Source organism: Cydia amplana, chromosome 2 (genome assembly GCF_948474715.1).
Source record: "Cydia amplana chromosome 2, ilCydAmpl1.1, whole genome shotgun sequence".
NCBI lineage: Eukaryota > Metazoa > Arthropoda > Insecta > Lepidoptera > Tortricidae > Cydia > Cydia amplana.
Window position 1 is genome coordinate 8,802,207 of NC_086070.1, and position 22,640 is coordinate 8,824,846.

Consider the following 22,640-nt stretch of genomic DNA (forward strand, 5'->3'; position numbering starts at 1 on the left):
TAGATCTCGTTCAAACCAATTTTCGGTGGAAGTTTACATGGCAATGTACATCATATATTTTTTTTAGTTTTATCATTCTCTTATTTTAGAAGTTACAGGGGGGGGGGGACACACATTTTACCACTTTGGAAGTGTCTCTCGCGCAAACTATTCAGTTTAGAAAAAAATGATATTAGAAACCTCAATATCATTTTTGAAGACCTATCCATAGATACCCCACACGTATGGGTTTGATGAAAAAAAAATTTTTGAGTTTCAGTTCGAAGTATGGGGAACCCCAAAAATGTATTGTTTTTTTTTTCTATTTTTGTGTGAAAATCTTAATGCGGTTCACATAATACATCTACTTACCAAGTTTCAACAGTATAGTTCTTATAGTTTCGGAGAAAAGTGGCTGTGACATACGGACGGACAGACAGACGGACAGACAGACAGACAGACATGACGAATCTATAAGGGTTCCGTTTTTTGCCATTTGGCTACGGAACCCTAAAAACGAACTATAGTGTTCACGCCAATTCCTCCCCAGGCTCCCATGAGCCGTGGCAAAATGCCGGGACAACGCGAGGAAGATGATGATGAGGCTTATTCGTTAGAATCACACGCTATGTTCAAATGCCGATGTCTGACCTGATAGGCCACCTCGTAGACGGAGCAGCCCTCGGCGGAGACCGCCGCGTCGTCCAGGAGCGACACGATCTCGGCCACGGCCGAGCACAGCGCGGACGGGAACAGCGCCGACGCCACCTGCGTGTGGTGCGAGCCGCGGACGCCTTCCGATATCTCCTCGTCGGCTGGCGCTGCGAGTAAATGTACAGATGTTTTAGGAAAAAACTAGAAGGTAGAGTTTTTATCGTGGTGGCGATGATTTTAAACCCATATGTCAGAAAATAGTTTGCCACATTTGATAGTATTTGTTAGTTTTACAAGTAGTCGGGAACTCGCTATGTAGCGATCGCTAAAGAAACCTTGCGCCCCCTGACTCGGAATCCATGTGAACTTTATTAGGGACTACTTAAAGCTTTGGATTCCTCCGAAAACGGTGCCGTCATATAGCGGCCGCAAAAGACGGCCGTCTTTACGGTGGCGACATGTGGAAAGTACCACGGCGTCATAACACACCGTCATCCACCAAGGTCAAAGCGGCAAATTTGAAAAATGTAGGCGCGATGGGATAACGTCCCATAGAAAATTTGAATTTCGCGCCTTTTCCTACTGACAAGATTTGCTTGATCATCTATAATTTACTTGGAGGATGAAATATCATCAGAAGAGGAAAATAATCGTAGTACGGAATCATTTATTCAAATCTCGTGTCATTTATTCAAAATGGCGTCACCGCTATCTAATAAAACGTTCACGAAACTATCGACACCGTCATGACGGCCGTCATCTTACGTTACGTTGACAATCAACGTAACGTAACGCCGTCTAGGAAACCGCGCCATCTTGTTTGCATAGAGAACGTTCTAGTGACGTCAGTCAACGCTATATAGCGGCCGTAATATGACGGCACCGTTTTCGGAGGAATCCAAAGCTTTACGTTAACAATCAACGTAACGTAACGCCGTCTAGGAAACCGCGCCATCTTGTTTACATAGACAACGTTCTAGTGACGTCAGTCAACGCTATATAGCGGCCGTAATATGACGGCACCGTTTTCGGAGGAATCCAAAGCTTAAGAGCACAGGTATTTTCGATGATGAATAAGATCTCACGTTCGATGTGGTCGTCAGCGGCATGGTCGAGCGCGGGCTCGCGCGCCGCCTGCCTCGTGATGGGTATGGTGGTGATGAGGAAGCTCTCCCGCTCCGCGCGCTTCTTGTCGTTCCGCTGCTGCAGCGCGCGCTTGATCGCCTCCGTCTGCTGCTTCTTGCGGGTCTTGGTCGCTGTTACTAGCGATCGCTGTGTAGGTAATAGTACATTATTGTCGAGGTTCGGAAGTAGCTACTTGCAGGCTGAGGATTCGTTTTAAACGGACGACCTTGGGAGTCCGTTTAATTTAATCCGAAGCCAGCAAGTAGCCTTCCAGCCGAGTCATATATAGTGCTTTTCTCAAAAATGGTGCAAGAAATAGAAATATTTTACAGAAGCAACGTTCTAATTTTCACAGAAAAAAGTAAAACCATTAAAAAGATTTGCTTGCCGCCTTTAAAAAAAAAAGACGTGTATTTTTCTGCTGAAAATACGCTAACGTATTTGAGACACCTAAATAGTCGCGGTACCAACATTATAATAATAAGTGCTGATCATCTGTTGGCTGTTTAATGGACCTATGCCTTCATTTGATACGGCCATTTAAAGTTTTAAAAAGTTTGGAACTCGTTAAATAATGGAATTTGTATGCAACATTGCAGTCCCGAAATCGAGACTGCAATGTTTTTAACTTTCAAATTTTTTGAATGACCATAAACTACGCACTTCGCGACCTATTTTTTAACCGGCAACGTCAACTTTGCCGTCCATTTTTGAGAAAATAATGTTAGGAGTTGGTAAGAGTATCGCAAAATAGAAGACTACGAGTTGTAAGGACAGGGATTTGTAGATATAGGAGAGAGACAAAGTGGATCAATTGAGGGAAGTATAATAGTGTTTTATATGGCAGTGGTGAGTGTAGTTGGGATGTCCATAGCCCCGTGGTGTGATTGAAACTCGTCGATTTATATAGTTAGTCAAAGGACTGTCTCATTTCAAACATAGACAGAAAGAATCATACTATAATTGTCTTACACTAGTACTAGCACCCAAAAGATAAAAGATAGTTTATTCAAGTAGGTATAATTACAATGCGCTTATGAACGTCAAATAAAGCTAGGTAGACCGGCTCCAACCCTACACCTCTGCCCCGAGAAGATTTAATTAAGAAAAGGATGAGTATAGTTTTCCTGGTTCTTACCGACTGACAAAGTGGTGTAACCATTTATAGTTAAAAGTACATTAGAAGCACACCCGTAAAGGTAGGTAGGTAGATTTGGGTTTAGCTACTAAAGTAGGTCAATAAACAGTACTGACATGCCGCTCCTGGTTCAAGGTCATCTCCATATCCTTGTCCTTGACCTGCGGCGTCCACGGCGGGTCCACGACGGCCAGCGACTCGATCCCTATCTTCGGCGAGGGCAGCGTGAACTCGATGCCGGGGGGAGGCACTTTGAACGTCACGGAGGCGCCCTCCTCCATGCGCGGCCACACTTGGTAGCGGAGCTTCCACATCACTTGGAATTTTAGGATCGCCTTGATTCTGTAACGTCGAAATTACTTCAGACTAGAGGTCTAAAGGTAAGACCAGGTACCTAGAGAGAAGTACTAATAACACAGTAAAAAAATATATATATATATATATATATATATATTTAAATCTATTTATTTCGCTAAAAAAGTACTTAAATCTACATACATTTGTGTGCAAAATCTCTAGTATGAGATTATGTGCGCGGTCACTAAACTCGCGTTTTGATGTTACCTAATAATACATTGAGTAATTCGAAATGTAATTATCTACTTTTCTTAATTTAACTAATGGGTTTATTGTTTGTTTGCCAGTATATTTGCCAGAGCATTATCATTTGTGAAATATTCCTTTAGAATTTTATTGAGTTGCGATGATTTTCTATTTTCTAAAATGTGTACTAATTCCTTAGGTAATTTATTTAATAAAGTTAGTTAGAAACGGTAATCTGTGCCAAGCTAAATTTTGTATGCAATATGGGTAACTGCCTGAAATAAAAGCTTTTTTTATATTTTTTATTAAATACGCTTTTACGCGTGCGTGTTGGTACAGCTTGGCAAAAAAGAGTAGAAATTAAAAAGTGGCAACACTGTAATGTCGTCCCGTTTTCTTATATAAATTGGTTTGAAAAAGACGACACTACAGTGTTGCCTAACTCAGCACACTATAGCACAGGCACAATATGCAAGAACAGTAAGCTACATAGAAACATGCCGCGTGTCGCACTCAATATTTATTATTTATGGCTTATGAGTACCTACCTGACCGCGGGGTCGGTGTGCTTCAAGTCGTTGTGCATGATCTCCGAAGCGGTGAGGGGCGCTTTCACGGCGGCAAGTATGAAGAGCGACGCGGCGCAGGCGCTCAGCTCCCGGTCCGGTTCCAGTAGGAGCTGCCACGCCACCGCGGCGCTCTCGGCAAACAGCTGCTCGTCCATCGTGCAGGCGCCTTTAATCAGCGCCGCCAGCGGCGCGTGATATGCGTCGCGGACCTAAATCAATCACGAGAGCAGTTAGGGCAGTAGAATATAAGCGTTGAATATTTTGAGAGCAAAAAAGTTCAAATTTAAATAATCCTTCATCTGCCGAAGTATGAAAAGTGTCGGTTACTAAGTTACGTGACGCAATTTGTAATATTTGCATGATATAATTTGATAACTAAGTGTAAGGCCTGAGTGGACGCTCGAGTTGGGCGTGCAGCGGGGCGGGGCGTGCGGCGTGCATGTTAAACAAATGCAAACGTATAGGAGCGGCCTTAGTGCACGCTGCTCAAATCACTTGTGAGCCCGACGCCACGATGCACGCCCCACCGAACGCTCCGCTTCGAGCGTTCACTCAGGCCTTACACTTAGTTTTAAATTAACGGTTATTGATTGTATTTTGTTAAGGTAGCTGCTATGTGCATCACGTCACGTCGCTGTGAAAATTTGCCGTTCCGGCAGAATGCCCGTAAGACATGCCGATAGTAGCCGCAGGCGACGTGTTGATCCTGCATGTGATAGCTTCAAGCTGCTGAAACTGAAGGTCGCCTACCTGCCCCTTGAGGTACTTGAGTATGGCGGGCGGCTCGGCCGGCGGGTAAGCGGAGGTCATGGGCGCGGCGGCGGGCTCCGCGGCCTTAGCTGCAGCCTCGACCCCGGCCGCGTGGTACGCCAGCCCCGCGCTTTCTATCACGGACCTGTCGATTCTGCACAATAACATAAAACCAACGATTGAAATGAATAAAAGGGCGAACTACTTACGTTTTTTAAGTCGAAAATGCTCGACGATTTCGCGCTATAACGAGCAGCTTTAGCTGGAGCGCGCGTTTGCTGACCGACGTAGACTGCTCAGTTGATTCAACTCGTTGTGGAGCGAAGCATATCAAGTAATTTTAGACTTTAATATGTGAGTGACCAGTTTTAAAATAGGTACTTATTATGTCTGAGACTCGCGCGAGTTTGTTATTATACTCGTAAGATTCATGCGGCATTTAAAAACAACACTGTAAATAAACTACACTCGGGTGCAAAGAAATCGGACCACCCCAGCATTTTTATCATTTTTTCAATTTCTGTAAAAACTGTATGTGCTACTGTGACATATTATATACCTAATGAAAGGTTGGCTTTTCCTCTATAAATTGATGTGCTTTTCACAGGTTTACTTCCAATATTTTCAGGCTTTCAGGGCTAAGAACTTTGTCACCCTAAAAATGCATACTGGAGTGAAACTTATGCATAATGGGAAAACTGCGATTCTAAAGATATCAAGTAAAAATTAAAACAATTTTCAGCATTTTAATACCGTATATTGCCTCCTCTAGCCCTACGACATGCAGTCATTCGGTTTTTCATTGATCTTATGAATTTTTTTACAGTGTCTTGAGGGATGCCCGCCCATTCTTCTTCGATCGCAGTCTTTAGCTCCAGTAAGGATTCAGGGGCGGGATTTCTGGCCCGGATTCTTCTTTTCAGCTCGTCCCAAATGTGCTCGATCGGGTTTAGGTCAGGACTGCGGGCTGGCCACTCCATGACTCTGATGCCGACCTCCTCCAAGTACTCCTTAGTGATCCGGGCTGTATGCGGCCGAGCGTTATCTTGCATGAGGATGAACTCATCGCCGATATAACCCGCAAATGGGACCACATGATCAGCCAGGATTTCCTCCACGTACCGACGTGCAGTCAAACCGCCTGAATTCGGTCTGGTACCTGGCCCTGTGATGAACACAATGTCCGTCTTCGCTTCCAAAGAAATACCAGCCCAGACCATGATTGACCCCCCACCATAAGCAACACGTTCCTCGATGCAGCATTGAGAGAACCGCTCCCCAGGTCTTCGGTAGACTCGTACCCGTCCGTCATTGCCAGACAAAGTTATCCTGCACTCGTCGGAAAAAAGTACGGAACTCCATTGCTGAAGGGTCCATTCTTCATGTTCGCGAGCGAAGACGCGTCGTTGTCCACGATGTATTGGGGTGAGTTTTGGGCCATTTGCAGCTCTGTGAGCTGTCAATTCCTTCTCCTTCAGTCGTCTTCTAACTGTCCATCGGCTGATAGACACATTCCTGGTCTCTAGGAGCTTCTGCTGAAGCTGAACGGCATTCAGTCGACGATTTCGTAGCGAGGTAAGAACGATGAAACGGTCATCTCTCTCAGAAGTGATGCGAGTTCTGCCAGTTCCGGGTCTTCTGGATAACGTCTGATCTACGCGGAATCTCTGGAAGACACGTTGAACCGATGACTTCGATAGGTTGAGTTGTCGAGCCACTGCACGTTGACTAAGCCCTCCCTGCAATAGGGCAACTGCTTGGCCGGCTTCAGTCGAGGTAGTATCCATTTTTCTCCAGTTTTTCCAGGTTCAGGCGATGAGAGTAGTGTTCAGGAAGACGTACCAATCACGAATGATGCATAAACAATGATAATGACTGTTTTTATACCTAATGATAAGTGGTCAATTAGTGCATGCGCTAATGAGGCAGTTGGAGGGGGGTGATTTCCAGGCCCATATTTTGCACAATATCCATCCCCACTCCTGAATATTGATGTCATTTGATAGGGCAGAAAATTATCTACCACGTGGTATTTAAATTATCATGATCGAGGTTACAGTTTTTACACAAATTGAAAAAATGTTGAAAATGCTGGGGTGGTCCGATTTCTTTGCACCCGAGTGTATTTAAATTTTAAAAGGAAAAAAAAAGAGCGCGCCTGCAGTCATTTTGCATGATCTCAAAGGTTGTGCTAGCTGCACTCCTTAAGAGATTTTTAATTTAGTGACGGCACCAACATCGTGATTACATATATGTGACGTTATCCATGAAAAGGGACCTTATTGTCGATGACGCTTACGCCATTATTAACGATGCTCCGATATAAATACAATGGCGCGCAATGCTGTGCGGCGTAAGCGCCATCGACAATAAGGTCCCTTTTCATAGATAATGCCCCATATATTTACGAGTATTACGAACATGGTGCTTTGATGCTTGATCAGTAATGTGGCTCACAAACCTATCAGTAGCGTGTTCCGAAGACTTGCGAGTGCGGCGCCCTCGGCGCGCCCCGCCAAGTCCATCTTCACTGTTCGTAGCGTTCACTTCAGGACCGAACTTCTCCCCATATATCTGAAACATTCATACGCTTTAATGCGACGCCAATTTGAAGCGTTGAAGCGTCAAAACGTTAACCGAGTTTGTTTTATTTATTCAACTAAAATAAATTCATGTTTTTTCCAATTGGCGCATGTTGCGACGGCAGCAGTACGGATAGCAGAAGTTCTAGGGACAGCATACGTAGTTGAACGAGTTCAGGAACTGTACCGTCACCTGCACGAGTGCTACACTTGCTCAGGCATTACCTTCTGGACGGACTTCATGAGGCGGGCGCTGGCACGCATGTTGCGACGGAAGCAGTACGGATGGCAGAAGTTTTGGTGGCAGCATACGTAGTTGAACGAGTTCAGGAACTGTACCGTCACCTGCACGAGTGCTACACTTGCTCAGGCATTACCTTCTGGACGGACTTCATGAGGCGGGCGCTGGCACGCATGTTGCGACGGAAGCAGTACGGATGGCAGAAGTTTTGGTGGCAGCATACGTAGTTGAACGAGTTCAGGAACTGTACCGTCACCTGCATGAGTGCTACACTTGCTCAGGCATTACCTTCTGGACGGACTTCATGAGGCGGGCGCTGGCACGCATGTTGCGACGGAAGCAGTACGGATGGCAGAAGTTTTGGTGGCAGCATACGTACTCGTAGTTGAACGAGTTCAGGAACTGTACCGTCACCTGCACGAGTGCTATATACACTTGCTCAAGGCATTACCTTCTGGACGGACTTCATGAGGCGGGCGCTGGCACGCATGTTGCGACGGAAGCAGTACAGATGACAGAAGTTTTGGTGGCAGCATACGTAGTTGAACGAGTTCAGGAACTGTACCGTCACCTGCATGAGTGCTACACTTGCTCAGGCATTACCTTCTGGACGGACTTCATGAGGCGGGCGCTGGCACGCATGAGGCGGGCGCTGGCACGCATGTTGCGACGGAAGCAGTACGGATGGCAGAAGTTTTGGTGGCAGCATACGTAGTTGACCGAGTTCAGGAACTGTACCGTCACCTGCACGAGTGCCACACTTGCTCAGGCATTACCTTCTGGACGGACTTCATAAGGCGGGCGCTGGCGCGCATGTTGCGACGGAAGCAGTACGGATGGCAGAAGTTTTGGTGGCAGCATACGTAGTTGAACGAGTTAAGGAACTTTACCATAACCTGCAACGCAAATATCGCTATAATTGGTGTGTGAGAGGGACAAGAGTAGGTAATATTTAAAAAGTTGTACAGATCATGATGAAAACGCGACTAGGTAATTTGATGTAAAAACACGGACAAATACATTAAATATTATTATACAATTCAATTTTTTTATTAAAAGATCCAAGAAATTACAAACTGAATGTGATAATGTATTTTTATTATTATAACGCACTTTCTAGAAAGCTTTACGTAGAGTACAGTCCACTACTTGACCTAACGTAAAACTTTCTTGACAGATCTTCGACTAACATAACGGTAATCGCTTGATGAAGTTGATAATTTATATTCGGATACAACTTTTTTAAATATTACTCCAAAATGCGTTCACGACATTAAAAATCCAACTACATATTAGTATTTTGCTAATTAGGCAGATTTTTAAGCTTGTTTAATTTAAACTACGCTAGAAAACGATTTCGTTCGTTGCTATTTAAGTAGGTTGTTTTATTTAGTGTATAAATTATTCTCCAACAAATGCCCAAAATTTTTTTTTTCTGTTTACAAACCCACATTGTCAGACATACTTTGCGCAATAGATGTAGATCAATATTTAAAAAAAATCCACACCATAGGTGTGAAGCATGTTTTCGAGTATAACTTTAGCTTAAAGACTTTTACTACACAAGGCACGACACACACATACACACACACACACACACACACAACAAAAACACACACGCAAACAGAACACGTCTCAACGAATCCAAAGAGCAGTTTACATTATACAATATACACCTCGAACGCACTCTCAACACCTGTGGCCACGGTAAGTTTCTTGTTCACATTTTTGTTGTTGTATGATTTTTGCTGCATCGTTGGAGAAAGCGCTACATTTAATTTGGCGGGAAATGGGATAGCCTGACTTGCTTACCCTGTGGACACCTTTCAGCACCTATCTCCAAAGATGTCAGTAGCCCGGGCTTTTAATTAGTCAATATGTAAGCGCGTGACCAATGCTTATAGTATTTTAATGTGACGTTCAAAAGGTCACGCAAGTTAGGCAGTCCCAGAATTCCCATTCTCTAAAGTAATGTACAACAACAAGTATTAAACAAACATGAGGCGATGAAATGTCACAGCGATCTGTCTGTGAATGATTGAAATGACCGTGCTCACCTTAAGCCAAGGGAAACCCTTATTATTATCAGGTGGATCGGTGGAGTTGCTATCCGGACTGTCCGGCGGGTGGTCGTGGTCGTCCGACAGCACCCCGGGGCTCTCCTCCCCTCCACTGTCCACCTCGTTTGGCATAATTACTGTGCCCCCTAAAATTGGTTCAAGCGTCAGTCGCAGCATCTCCAGACGCCATCTCACTAAGGGTGGGCTAGGCTCTAGGACTAGTTGTCAAACAATTACCTGCAGGGGGATATATTTCAGATGTGTCACTCCTGTCAGAAAGGGACGATACCTTTCGCCTGCTTTGTATTGATTCAGAGCGCCGATTAACAACTAAAAAAAAGAAACGTAAATGATCTTTGGCCGTCTGTTTCAACATCGGTTTAAAACTTCGTGCACAGGATCTTTTGGATTATGTATTTTAATAGTTTTACATTTCTTTTGTTTGCCAATGGTAGTGATATACATTTAAATGAAACTCATAAGCTTCTGCTAGACTTGACATCAGAATCACTTGACAAATGTACACAACACAATTATACAATCATAAAAGTTTGCACAAAATTCATCTTTTGCGTAGTGTATTTAAAATGACAATAAGGCTTAGAGACATATAACAAGGTCTCTTTTTAGTAGGCATTTATAACAATATTCCATTGTCAAGACTATACAGAATGTAGAGCATGGTATGATATGATTTAGGATGCTTTATAACCTTCGTTCAAGTTTGATTAGTTGGACATTTAATTCGTAAAATAATTTTATAGGACGTCCGCTAGCTGGCGCAGTTGCACGGAGCGGGTAAGCAGGTTAACGAAAAATAGTATGAGCAACGCTAGCTGGCGCGGACAGTGCGGACACGTACCTACGATGGATTTCACTTATAATGGCGCCCGCGTGCATATGCCCGCTCTGTGCACCCGCGCTAATTAGCGGACGCCCTATAAAATTATAAGCCCACAGGCCTTGTTATTCGAAGGTTATAGATAATTTAAAAAACACATATCAAAATGCGGCTGACGGATGCAATTTGGAAACAAAGTATATGGAATTTATGAAATTTCAAGTACTTATACGCACAAGTATACTTTACGTTGTAAAATTCCTATTTGAAATTATAATGTTTTAAGGAAAGGTTGTAAAAAAGATAATATTAAATTACAATTCGTCAGCCGCAAATTACACACTGATATGGATGACTACATAGAGTACTAGTGGGAAACCAGTAGTGAATTAACGAATGAATTAATATGATCCAAATGCACGATATTTAAGCTAAGTTTAGTGTTTGAAGAAACTTTTTGGTTTATCTCGCAGTTGGGTGTTGAACTTGCGACGAAAAAAACGCGAAAAAGGCGATTACAAATAATCACGTGTCTTAATAGTCATTTATGCCAAAACTAGCGTAGGTAGTAACAGTTACTTGGATAAAGTAACATCCTTATTCCTATGGTAAGAAAGGTGTGTTGGAATATATTTGGCCACTTTGGCTTTCACCATCTATTTGACTGTATATCTGTAAGTAAAGCTACGGCAGACTTCGTACTTTCGTTCAACGCTCTAGTCGGTCGATTTTAGCTTTGTACGTACATTCGTCGACTTCCCTTGCGTCCTTCTGCCGGAGCTTGATCGAGCGTCGCTTGAAAGATCCGTAGGCTTGGTGCTGCTGCGTGCTGCGGCGGTGCAGGCACGCCTTCCCGCGAGACCCTAGCCGCCCCTTCTTGTCGTCTACGGGCGGGATTGCGTCCGCCAACTGTTGGTACACAACACGAGACAATTTGTTTCTTAGTGTTAGAAATATATGAAATTTAGTCAATTTATGTAGCGCCTTGGACTGTCACTTGAATTTATGCATATGTTGAAATTAAAAACCGGCCAAGTACGAGTCGGACTCGCGCACGGAGGGTTCAGCACCATCAACAAAAAATTGAGCAAAACAAGCAAAAAAACGGTCACCCATCCAAGTACTGACCCCGCCCGACGTTGCTTAACTTCGGTCAAAAATCACGTTTGTTGTATGGGAGCCCCACTTAAATCTTTATTTTATTCTGTTTTTAGTATTTGTTGTTATAGCGGCAACAGAAATACATCAACTGTGAAAATTTCAACTGTCTAGCTATCACGGTTCGTGAGATAGAGCCTGGTGACAGACGGACGGACGGACGGACGGACAGCGGAGTCTTAGTAATAGGGTCCCGTTTTTACCTTTTGGGTACGGAACCCTAAAAACAGTCTAATGGCAACCGTAAGTACCGTGACGTTGCTCCCGCCAGAGACATTTTCGGGCTCGTGGATGACGAAAGAGATCTTGCGCTCAGGTTCAGCGCCCGCGATGGACTGCAGGCTCTGCGCCGACGCCTGCGAGTGCCCCATCGAGGACAGCGCCATGCTCCACCGCCGGTTCGCTTCCCTAACACACACACACAACGTATTATACCACTGTACCCGATAGCGAGGCCCTCTTGGCGTAGCGTTTAGCTCTATTTTCTTTACAATACTTGTCAAAATTTCAAATCTTCTTTACTGAGCATGCCAATGTAGCAAAGCGATTACTTTTACTTGTTATACTAAATACTATACTACCTATTTGCATATTTTGATTACTACCTTTATTCAGTGATTTTGTAAAGTCAGTAAGGGTGAGCTCATAAAAATATTAAATTTATTTAGTGTGATTTTAAACTGTATTTACTGTTTTATTTAGGTAAAAGTTAGGTAGGTAAGTTATTAACATACCATGCAGTTAAGTGTGCTGTCGGCACGGATTACCGGTATCGTACCTACTCGTATACGGTATCGGTACTGAGTCGTGCCGGGCGCGATGAGCGCATCTCTAGATAAACAAACTCATTTTCGAGGTGAGGTTTGCTGAATCGTTTCGTAAAGTCAAAACACTTTAACGAAACCTATGTAGTTCTATACGCATGCACGCTCAGTGCAGTATGCAAGGAAACATGCATTATTTCTTTAGAACACATACTCGACTGGCATTAATGTGTGTTGACTGCTAAGAGCCCTGTTAAAATAAAAGTTTCATCAAAAATATGCACTCTCGACCGTACAATACAAAATAACGTAACATAATGAACTCACTTATTCTTACAACACAAACGTCTTCGTTTTTCCATCCATCTTCGCATAACATTAACAGAAACGATTTATTTTTTTAACACCGAACACATGTACTACCCACCAATATGTCATTCTAGGCGTGCGAGAATGAATCGTACCTATAGACGCGGTCCCAGGGCCCTCGCTCCTTGAGCGAGGCGCGGCAGGACTTGGGCAGGTTCTGGTAGGACTCGCGCAGGAAGGCCGTGATCTCGCACAGCAGCACGCACGCCACCAGCCGCAGCGCGCGCCCGCACGCCGCGCCCACAGGCCCGCCCGCCGCTCGCAGGCTCGCTGCCGGCCACACACACCGTCACCAACACGCTCCGTCCGAGCGACCGCCATGCATTCAATAAAACAATAGGCTACATGACCAATTTTTTTTTTAGGTATCAATCGATCGGGTTTGTTTTTAGGATCAAATGTCTATATGGGACCCGTTGCATTAAAGTAACACAAAAGTCGGAAATTGTAGTCAAAGTCCGACAGTCGCACTTCACTCGCGAAACGCCCTATACAAAACGGCCAGAAGCCGTGACGTCATCGCCCATCTTGTAGTATGGACAAAACAAGAAAATTGCGTTTTTGTCGGTGAAATATTGCGTTTATGTATATAGTTGCCATACAATATTTTTTTTGGTGAAATGTAAGGAATCGAATGGTACCCTTACTTTTATCGTTTTCGGAAGTTAAAAAAAACTTAAATTTTGAAACTTTCAGATCCTGTAATTTTGTAATTTTTCAATATTTTATTTTAATATCCACATTATTGTGATAAATTGCTCGTTTGCTATCTATTTTACTAGATTTTGTTATAAAATTCAACATGTGTCATCATCCCTATTGTATGGCGGTCGGCGTCGAGCTTACGTTTGTGGCCGAGGCGAATTCATTCGAATCGTTTTTCAAAAGTGACATCATTTTCACAGTATACTTTTTAACCAGGTTGAACTGAGTGACTAACCTTCGTCGAGGAAGTCCTCCTCCTCGTCCTGCTGCAGCAGGTCGCGTTGTCCGTCAGGGTCGGTGACCACGTTGATCACGTTGTCTATGTATTTTTTGTCTTCTATCAACATCTCTTCCAACCGGTTTCCTATAGCCTGCATTAAAAATAGCCCAGCAACATTAAAAATCACTGCCATTTATTTAACGTCACTATATGTAATGAAAATTCATGACTTTATGACACCTGATGTAGATTGAATTACTGTAAACTGCAGAAAAATACTTACTTCAGCCCATTGATAAAATAATTTTGCAGCTAAACGTTGTCTTTTCAGGTGCGGACTCGTAGTGACTAGAAAAAAAGAAACAATTTTAAGATCTCGTATTAATATATCTAAGCAAGTAAACATCGATTAAACTTGTATTTACCGGTTGCTTTAGACATATTGGACTTCAACCAGTAGGGCCACTGGCCTTTGTTGCAGTTGTGGACCAAATGTGCACACTCCAGTAGCATCGCGGCTCTACCGACCACCACCGTGTTAGGCTGAAACGACACGATCGACGTTATAGTATAACATATATTTACTGGCCTGATTTTCATTCAGATTTTTTTATAACACCAGACTTCCCTACGACAAAAATCCGCTGTTCTGTTTTCAATATCTCTGGTACTGTGCGTGACGATGTACGTAATATCTCATACTATAATTGGTCTCTTAGACCATGAATTATGCTTCGACTAATGTTTAAGGGAATTTTAGTTAAAGTCCGTCAACCAAATCTTGTCAGTAGTAAAAGGCGGCAAATTTGAAAAATCGCAGGTTAGCAACACTGTGTTCAAATAATTCCAAAACGCGTGTCATCTGTCTTTTATCTGTGGAATGTGGATCGTGAATGACAGCCGACACCTTATTTGTTTTCATTTGGTTTTCAGTCTGAATCGTTTCTGTTTCATGAGATATTTCTGCTGTTACCATTAAATACCAATACATTAAATAAGAATAAGCAAAGCTAAGGAGCCTACAATGTACAATCATGCTCGTTGATGGTAAACATTACTAAAAAATGAGGTTATGACAAGTACTGGAAGCCCTTCGGCCGTGTACGTAACCGACCTTTCGTAACTGGTAACGAAGGAAGAAAAAATGATCTTTGTACGATACTGGTTTCGAATAAAGATTATTTTTTCTTCGTACGTAACCATAGTTACGAGAGAAAAATTTTCTATTTGAAATTACGAAAAAAGACTATCTATTCCTCATACGTAACTGAGTCAAAATGTTTTAATCATCATTGAGCGTAGGTAACATACTGATATGAAACCTCTTCAAACTCCTTACTGTTATAGACTAGACTAACTGTTATATCCATGAATAAGTTTCAAAAGAAGACTCTATATTCTGTATCCTCCTTGTGACCAGTTAGAACTTATTGACGGGATGACGAATAAGAACAGATTTTCAGTGTGACCAATAGCTACAAAATTACTATGTGACTTAATAGAACTAAATTTACTTGTGACGGGTTGAAACAAATATTATTGCTTTCGGCAGTATGACCGGTTAGAACAAAATTTTGGTGTGACGAGTTGATCCTAAATCGGGAATACGATACTAAATTATGCCCTTAAACGGATCATTACATTATGCGCCAAGCAATTATTTTAATTCATTATACAGTTGCTAGTGTATTAGGTGCACCAAATTATAATTAAATGATAATATAGATCTATTAAGCCTTTCTTTGTAATTAACTAGCTTTTTCCCGCGGCTTCGCCGGCGTACTAAGACTACTAAAAAATGAGGTTTTCCCCAAACAAACTTTGAACCCCTATTTTACCCCCTTAGGGGGTGAATTTTGAAACATCCTTTCTTAGTGCACCCCTAGACCTTATAAGGAACCTACGTGCCAAATTTGGAATCTCTAGAACTAGCGGTTTGGGCTGTGCGTTCATATGTCAGTCAGTCAGTCAGTTTCTTCTTTTAGGTATATATTTATATTGAAAATCGGCGATGGAACAATTAATGGTACAATCAGCATCAAAATAGTAGTCTACAAGTATAACTTTAAACTAAAGGTAAGGAAATGAAAAAAATTACATGTGTTATAATATGTACCTAATTAAAACGTAAAATTTCTAAGCAATGCCCCACAGACATATTAAATGGTGTTATACATACAAAAGAGCTAGTTAAGTCTAATCTTCAACTCAGGAATGTATCGATTAAGACGGTTTACAAAATTAGACATTTTACAACCAAGACCTGATGAAATTAAGTTGGTTTTGCTCACATAGTCGTTATGTAATCTAGTCCTTACTTAGTCTAGGCGAAGGATCGTATTAAGAAAATTAATTCTTACTATGTAACTGGTTACGAACCACCTTCGAAAGATGGTGACTGATTACGTACGAGAAAAAAATGATCTTTATTCGAAACCAGTATCATACAAAGATCATTTTTTCTTCCTTCGTTACCAGTTACGAAAGGTCGGTTACGTACACGGCCGAAGGGACTGGAAGAACTCTTTCGAACTTTTAAGATTATGTTCAGTTTTTTTTGTTTTAGGGTTAAAAGGCATAAATAAAATTAAAACGTATGCCTAAATCTATCCAACAAGACCATAAATTGTGCCCTGGAAACCGTCCATAGGCCCACATGTCTAATATTTTCAGCAATCAGTTGTGACTATTTACAAAGGTAAACCTTTTAAACAGTATTAAGAGCCTTGATTATATCTTCGCAATATCTACCTAATCCATACATGTTTGTTGCAGGATTAAATCTTGCCCAATATAAGGCGTTCGTAGTAGGTAGTATTTCTTCAGACAATACTTACCTATGGCGGTTTATGTACGTGTACAACGCAACCAAGTCGAAAAATAATCTTATTATTTACAACAGATTATTCTTGTAAAAGTTGTCATTATGTTAATCATCAAGAAAATAGATTATGTAGGCTGATTTGATTCATGCACTCAGTTACTGCACATATGTACCTATGGGACTGCTTATGGGAAATCCTAGTTTATACTTGCTGAAGTAGGGATGTATCTATTTAAAAGAAGTTTTAAGTCGCTATACATACCTGTTTGTTCAATAAAAGAAAATAATTTATTTAGCGTGCATATGAAGCACTAGTAGTAGTAAAAGTATTTTCACATTTGCAAAATGACACGTCTTGAATAGCCCTATGTGCAAGTTAATAAAATTTCTTAACAGTATTCTCCTGATATCTAAATGACCTTTTTAAATATCAGCATACAAAATATGATTTATCCAATATATAAAACATTTTTAGCTCGTATGCAAAACAGCAGTGTGAGCAAAATGTTACCAAGCTAACAAGTAAAGAGTATCACTGAACTATAATTATACACACAATATAACAATATTATAATTCTGATATGTTTCTCAAACATATTCCCTAAACTTTAGTTTGGCAAACACTACTAGTAGAAAATTATACTCATGAATTGAAAATTGAATTGAATTGAACAGTCAGTCCTAGGCCAAACTACATAAAGAATCTATTTTATGTCTGCCACAGAACCCTAAAAATTATCAATTATTAGGGCGAGCGAAGCGAGCCCTATCACTATTCGACAAACTATGCATTCTTGTGGTACACTTTACGGAAAAACTACTGCACTGTTAGGTTTGAGATTTAATATAGTAATTTAAATTCATGTCTAGATGTGTTATCAAACATAAAAATATCATTTTATAAACCTAAAAAAATTTAATAATGTAATAACACTTTGTATTACTACTAGCGCCATCTGTTAGCAAAATAATGAATTAACATTCGTGCTAATGTTAATTATTTATTTCTCTAACAGATGGCGTTAGTAGTAAAAAAATAAATATTGGACGTCGTTATACAAATTGACTAAGCTCCAGAAAAGCTCAAGAAGGCTTGTGTTGTGGGTACTCAGACAACGATACCTATGTGGTGTTTTCAATTTCAATAATGTCGATGGCGCTTATACGCCATTAACAACGATGAATACAAAAGTGGGTTAAAATTTTGGATTCAGACCCACCTCGCTTCGCTTGGTTTGATTCCCAATTTAGCAATTAAGTTTCTGTGAATACCTACTAGAACAATCAATCTTGCTGTATATTCACTGCGGAGGTCAATTTACTCATGTGTTTTGTGACGCTGATGAACTGATCAGTCATGTTGTGTTAGCAAACGTAAATCGGGTATTTTCAGTTCGAGAAACAGTTTTGGCGCCATTCATTTATTACGTAAGACGATTTTAGGGTGGAGGGGGGTCGAACATATCTTATTTTTTCCAATTTTTTCTTACTAGGGGGAGGGAGGGGGTTTTTATAGTTCTTACGTAGGTAAGTAAGATCACAAAGATGCGATATTTTTTAATTTCTACGAAATTATGACGTTTAAAATAATAATAATACTTCCACACTCTATGCTATCAAACACGGTGCAGAGTTAGCTTAAACGAGCTCAAGTACCTGTGTCCTGTACAAACGTAAGTACGTACAAATAAACATCCATAAAAATATTTTTTTGAATAATAAACACAAAAAAAACCAAACGTGTACTCATTTTTTCATTTAGATTCTTACGAAATATATGCTATTATAGGGGTGAGAGAGGGAGGGGGTCAGCCTATTCTTATTATTTCTTACATATAGGGAAGGGGGTCAAAAACTGGCAAAAATTGTCTTACGTAATTAATGAATGGCGCCTTTAGTGTTACTATTGCTTGGAACAGCTAAAATTATAAATAAAGATCATATTATAATACAAACTTCAGCGACTTAGGGCCGATACACGACTGCAACTTGTATGGGAACTACACGCCGACTGCACGCCAATTGCAACGTCAGCATGCAGTTCAACAAAATGACCCAGAACCCTGGCAATTCCTAGTGGAACTCAGGTTTGGTGCAACACAGGCACACGCTGTCTTAATCAATCGACACGTCTTGATGAGCACTTATAGAGCTGATACTGAACCTTGGCTGTACCTAGTGGAACTTAGGTTTGATGCAACATAGAGACACACGATGTTTTGGACATCCGACTCGTCATGATGAGCACTTGGGAGAGCAGTACCCAAGATAGAGCTGATGCTGAACCCTGGCAGTACCTAGTGGAACTCAGGTTTGTTGCAACATAGGCACACGCTGTTTTGGTCATCCGACTCGTATCGATGAGCACTTCGGAGTGTTAAGTAGTACCCAAGATAAAGCTGATGCTGAACCCTGGCTGTACTTATTGCAACTCAGGTTTGGTGCAACATAGACACACGCTGTTTTGGACATCCGACTCATCATGATGAGCACTTCGGCGAGCAGTACCCAAGATAGAGCTGATGCTGAACCCTGGCAGTACCTAGTGGAACTCAGGTTTGTTGCACTTAGGAGATTAAGTACCCAAGATAAGTTTGGTGCAACATAGGCACACGCTGTTTTGGTTATCTGACACGACTTAATGAGCACTTAGAAGTGCAGTACCCAAGATAGAGCTGATGCTGAACCCTGGCTGTACCTAGTGGAACTGTGTGTGTGTGTTTATGTGCGAAGCAGCGTGATTACCGCCAGTAGGTGTCCAGACGGGATAGTTTTTCGCTCAACTGTGTGGTGTGGACACAAAAATTAAATTCAAGGACATTGGCTCGCTGACCCAACATTATGTAGGAAAGCCAGTTGGCTCCCTTACAAAAAGTACTGGGCGACCATGTAGGATGTAATAATAAGCGCTTATGAAATTATTGTATATTAGGTATATGTGGATGATATTGGCAATTTGATTTTGTCGTCTGGACACGTTTTTAATGGACAAAGTAAAAGCTGTAACAGACAGGCGTACCAGACAGCAACCGGGGTCCGGTTAGTATATTTCTTTCTCGCTCTCACTTATAGCTGCGTCCTTAACGGACTTATTACGTACCTGCTCGATCGAACATGGAACAAGCCTCGGACTGGATCAAAGTCGCGGCCCGGTACGTTTAGGTAGGAAAACTCCGCGAGCCCTTACAAAGCTCTGCTTTTTGCTAGTATATTTTTCTTAGCGTCATGAAATAAAATAGGTACCAAGGTACTTAATTTTTAAATTAGACAAATTACATACTTTAAGGTACACTAAAAACAGTTAATAGCTCAGAAATCTTTGTTGTAAGTTAATTTAAGTTATATATTTCATAGAGAACACTTACAGTAATTCCATATGTTTGAAAACTTAAATTACACATTTTGAAACAAATTTGTTTTATGCTTAAGATGCAATAGATTACTACAGAGTATTATGCTTGGTTGAAGGTTGAAGTGACCCGGTAACATTGGTAACTTCATTATATTTTTTCAATTAATGACCTGAATTATACTGTAAGCTAAAGTGACCCTTATCTTATTTACCTTTAAATTAAATAAACACCCAAATATCAGTTGTTTTATTTTTAATATGTATATTGTACAATATATACCAATCAAAAAAATTACACAGGTATGTCATATTCATCCAGAAGAGTACACTAATTTACATTAACAAGTGGCATAGGTATTATATTGTAAATAACAAATATATGCACTATCTAATTATCTGCATTTTGATATGATTTTTTTTATATTTTAGTAAACTCAGAAGTTGTTTTTGATATCTTCAAATTTGTTCATCATTTTGATTAACATTGTTTTAACATCGCTTTTAAATTGTCCGTCCATGTTTCAAATTTTTTCAATAAACCGCGAGTGACAATTTGAATTGACGTACGCAGGGCGCGCTCAGCGGGAAAAAATATCTTTTGGTTCGATGTACGTTGCTGCTTTTCTTAGCGCAATACTGCTCTTTGAGTGTTGCCCTACTTTAGTTTGCTTTACATTGCTACTGACAAGATTTGGTTGACGGACTATATGTATCACAAGGTTTTATTGGTAACTAGCGACCCGCCCCGGCTTCGCACGGGTTAACGAATTATACATAAACCTTCCTCATGTCTCACTATTTCTTAAAAAAATAAGTGGCCAAGTGCGAGTCGGACTCGCCCATGAAGGGTTCCGTATTTAGGGGATTTTGACGTATAAAAAAAAACTACTTACTAGATCTCGTTCAAACCAATTTTCGGTGGAAGTTTGCATGGTAATGTACATCATATATTTTTTTAGTTTTATCATTCTCTTATTTTAGAAGTTACAGGGGGGGGGGGTACGACGACACATTTTACCACTTTGGAAGTGTCTCTCGCGCAAACTATTCAGTTTAGAAAAAAATGATATTAGAAACCTCAATATCACTTTTAAAGACCTATCCATAGATACCCCACACGTATGGGTTTGATGAAAAAATTTTTTTTGAGTTTCAGTTCTAAGTATGGGGAACCCCCAAAATTTATTGTTTTTTTTTCTATTTTTGTGTGAGAATCGTAATGCGGTTCACAGAATACATCTACTTACCAAGTTTCAACAGTATAGTTCTTATAGTTTCGGAAAAAAGTGGCTGTGACATACGGACGGACAGACGGACAGACAGACAGACAGACATGACGAATCTATAAGGGTTCCGTTTTTTGCCATTTGGCTACGGAACCCTAAAAACCGCATCAAGATGCGTTGCGTAGTTTTAAAGATCTAAGCATACATATAGACAGACAGCGGGAAGCGACTTTGTTTTATACTATGTAGTGATGTGCTCACCAAGCGCATCAGGCGTGGCATCGTGTTGCGTGGCGTCGAGCAGCAAGCTAAAGCTCACCGGGCCGACGTACAACGGCACTGTGGCTTACGCACCGCATCTGACTTTAGTGTAAGGCCTGAGTGGACGCTCGAGTTGGGCGTGCAGCGGGGCGGGGCGTGCGGCGTGCATGTTCAACAAATGCAAGCGGCCTTAGTGCACGCTGCTCACATCACGCGTGAGCCCGACGCCACGCTGCACACCCCGCCGAACGCTCCGCTTCGAGCGTCCACTCAGGCCTTACACTTATAGGTAAAGTGCTCACCAAGTCCAGCAGTGCGGCCATGAAGAGCGCATCAGGCGTGGCACCGGGCTGTGTGGCGTCGAGTAGAAAGCTGAAGCGCGCCAGGCCCGCGTACAGAGGCGCCGCCGCCACCAGCCGCCGCCGCTTCAACACCACCACCTCCGACTCGCCGCCGCCCGAGCCGCCCTCGGCCGAGCCGCGGCGGGACATATCTGTGGAATGTTGACTCGGATAATACCAGGGATCGTAGACAGCTATCATTATGTCCATAGAACTCTTACGATATACCTGTGTAACCACAGTATTCAATTATTGTAGGTGAAATAGTTATTTTACGCGTATATTTGTCATTGAATCTTGAACACAATTGCAACTACTTGATCAATGATCATATTTTCGACGAATTTTGTTTGAGTCTGTGCGTAAACGATATTTTATGTCAATGTTTTGGACATAATAAATACGAGTACATAGATCCAAATTTGTATAGGCACTATTGGATTTTTGTGGCTTTTTCGCCACAAAGCATTTAATCCCTGTTTTTATAATCCAGGTGTGACTGCTATCCCAATCGAATTTTAGTATAATACGAGAAGATCGGGAAGTAGATTAGGTAATAACTAGAATATAACAGACTTTAAGTAAAATAAATTTTGTGAAAGGTAATTTTGTTGGTCATTAGATTTAATCAACGACTGTGTGTTACAAAAACATACAGGAGCAAAATGAATTCCGCAATTTCAAAATAAAATATATGTATAAGGTACCCTTACATCCGCCACTAGTTTCCTCGATGCTGCCGTCTCTTTTCTTCCCCATCTTTCTGAGACCAAATCGGTTCAATCTGTCTTCGACTCGTTTGCGAGCTCTGAAAATAAATGACTCAATTTATGAAAACACAATGGGGAGCTTTGGAATAATTCCGAGCAGTAGGTACTTAAAAAAACTATTTGTATCTAATGATAATGATACTAAACTTAAAAAGTACTCTATAAAAC

The 22,640-nt window shown here is 41.4% G+C and overlaps 1 protein-coding gene across 1 annotated transcript in view; it reads right to left on the reverse strand.

The window, feature by feature from the left end:
* The window catches only part of LOC134658686 (protein unc-80 homolog), a 72,916-nt gene that overhangs the window by 31,865 nt on the left and 18,411 nt on the right, over window positions 1–22,640 (reverse strand). The window contains exons 24-40 of the mRNA XM_063514344.1: window positions 22,416–22,510; window positions 21,664–21,854; window positions 14,124–14,241; window positions 13,982–14,046; window positions 13,714–13,849; window positions 12,869–13,043; window positions 11,892–12,048; window positions 11,229–11,391; window positions 9,879–9,971; window positions 9,639–9,787; window positions 8,358–8,477; window positions 7,220–7,332; window positions 4,759–4,912; window positions 3,988–4,217; window positions 3,013–3,238; window positions 1,719–1,905; window positions 631–800 (exon numbers count right to left, since the gene is read on the reverse strand). Of these exons, the coding sequence (XP_063370414.1) occupies window positions 631–800; window positions 1,719–1,905; window positions 3,013–3,238; window positions 3,988–4,217; window positions 4,759–4,912; window positions 7,220–7,332; window positions 8,358–8,477; window positions 9,639–9,787; window positions 9,879–9,971; window positions 11,229–11,391; window positions 11,892–12,048; window positions 12,869–13,043; window positions 13,714–13,849; window positions 13,982–14,046; window positions 14,124–14,241; window positions 21,664–21,854; window positions 22,416–22,510 (2,542 nt within the window). The remainder of the gene's footprint in view (window positions 1–630; window positions 801–1,718; window positions 1,906–3,012; window positions 3,239–3,987; window positions 4,218–4,758; window positions 4,913–7,219; window positions 7,333–8,357; window positions 8,478–9,638; window positions 9,788–9,878; window positions 9,972–11,228; window positions 11,392–11,891; window positions 12,049–12,868; window positions 13,044–13,713; window positions 13,850–13,981; window positions 14,047–14,123; window positions 14,242–21,663; window positions 21,855–22,415; window positions 22,511–22,640) is intronic.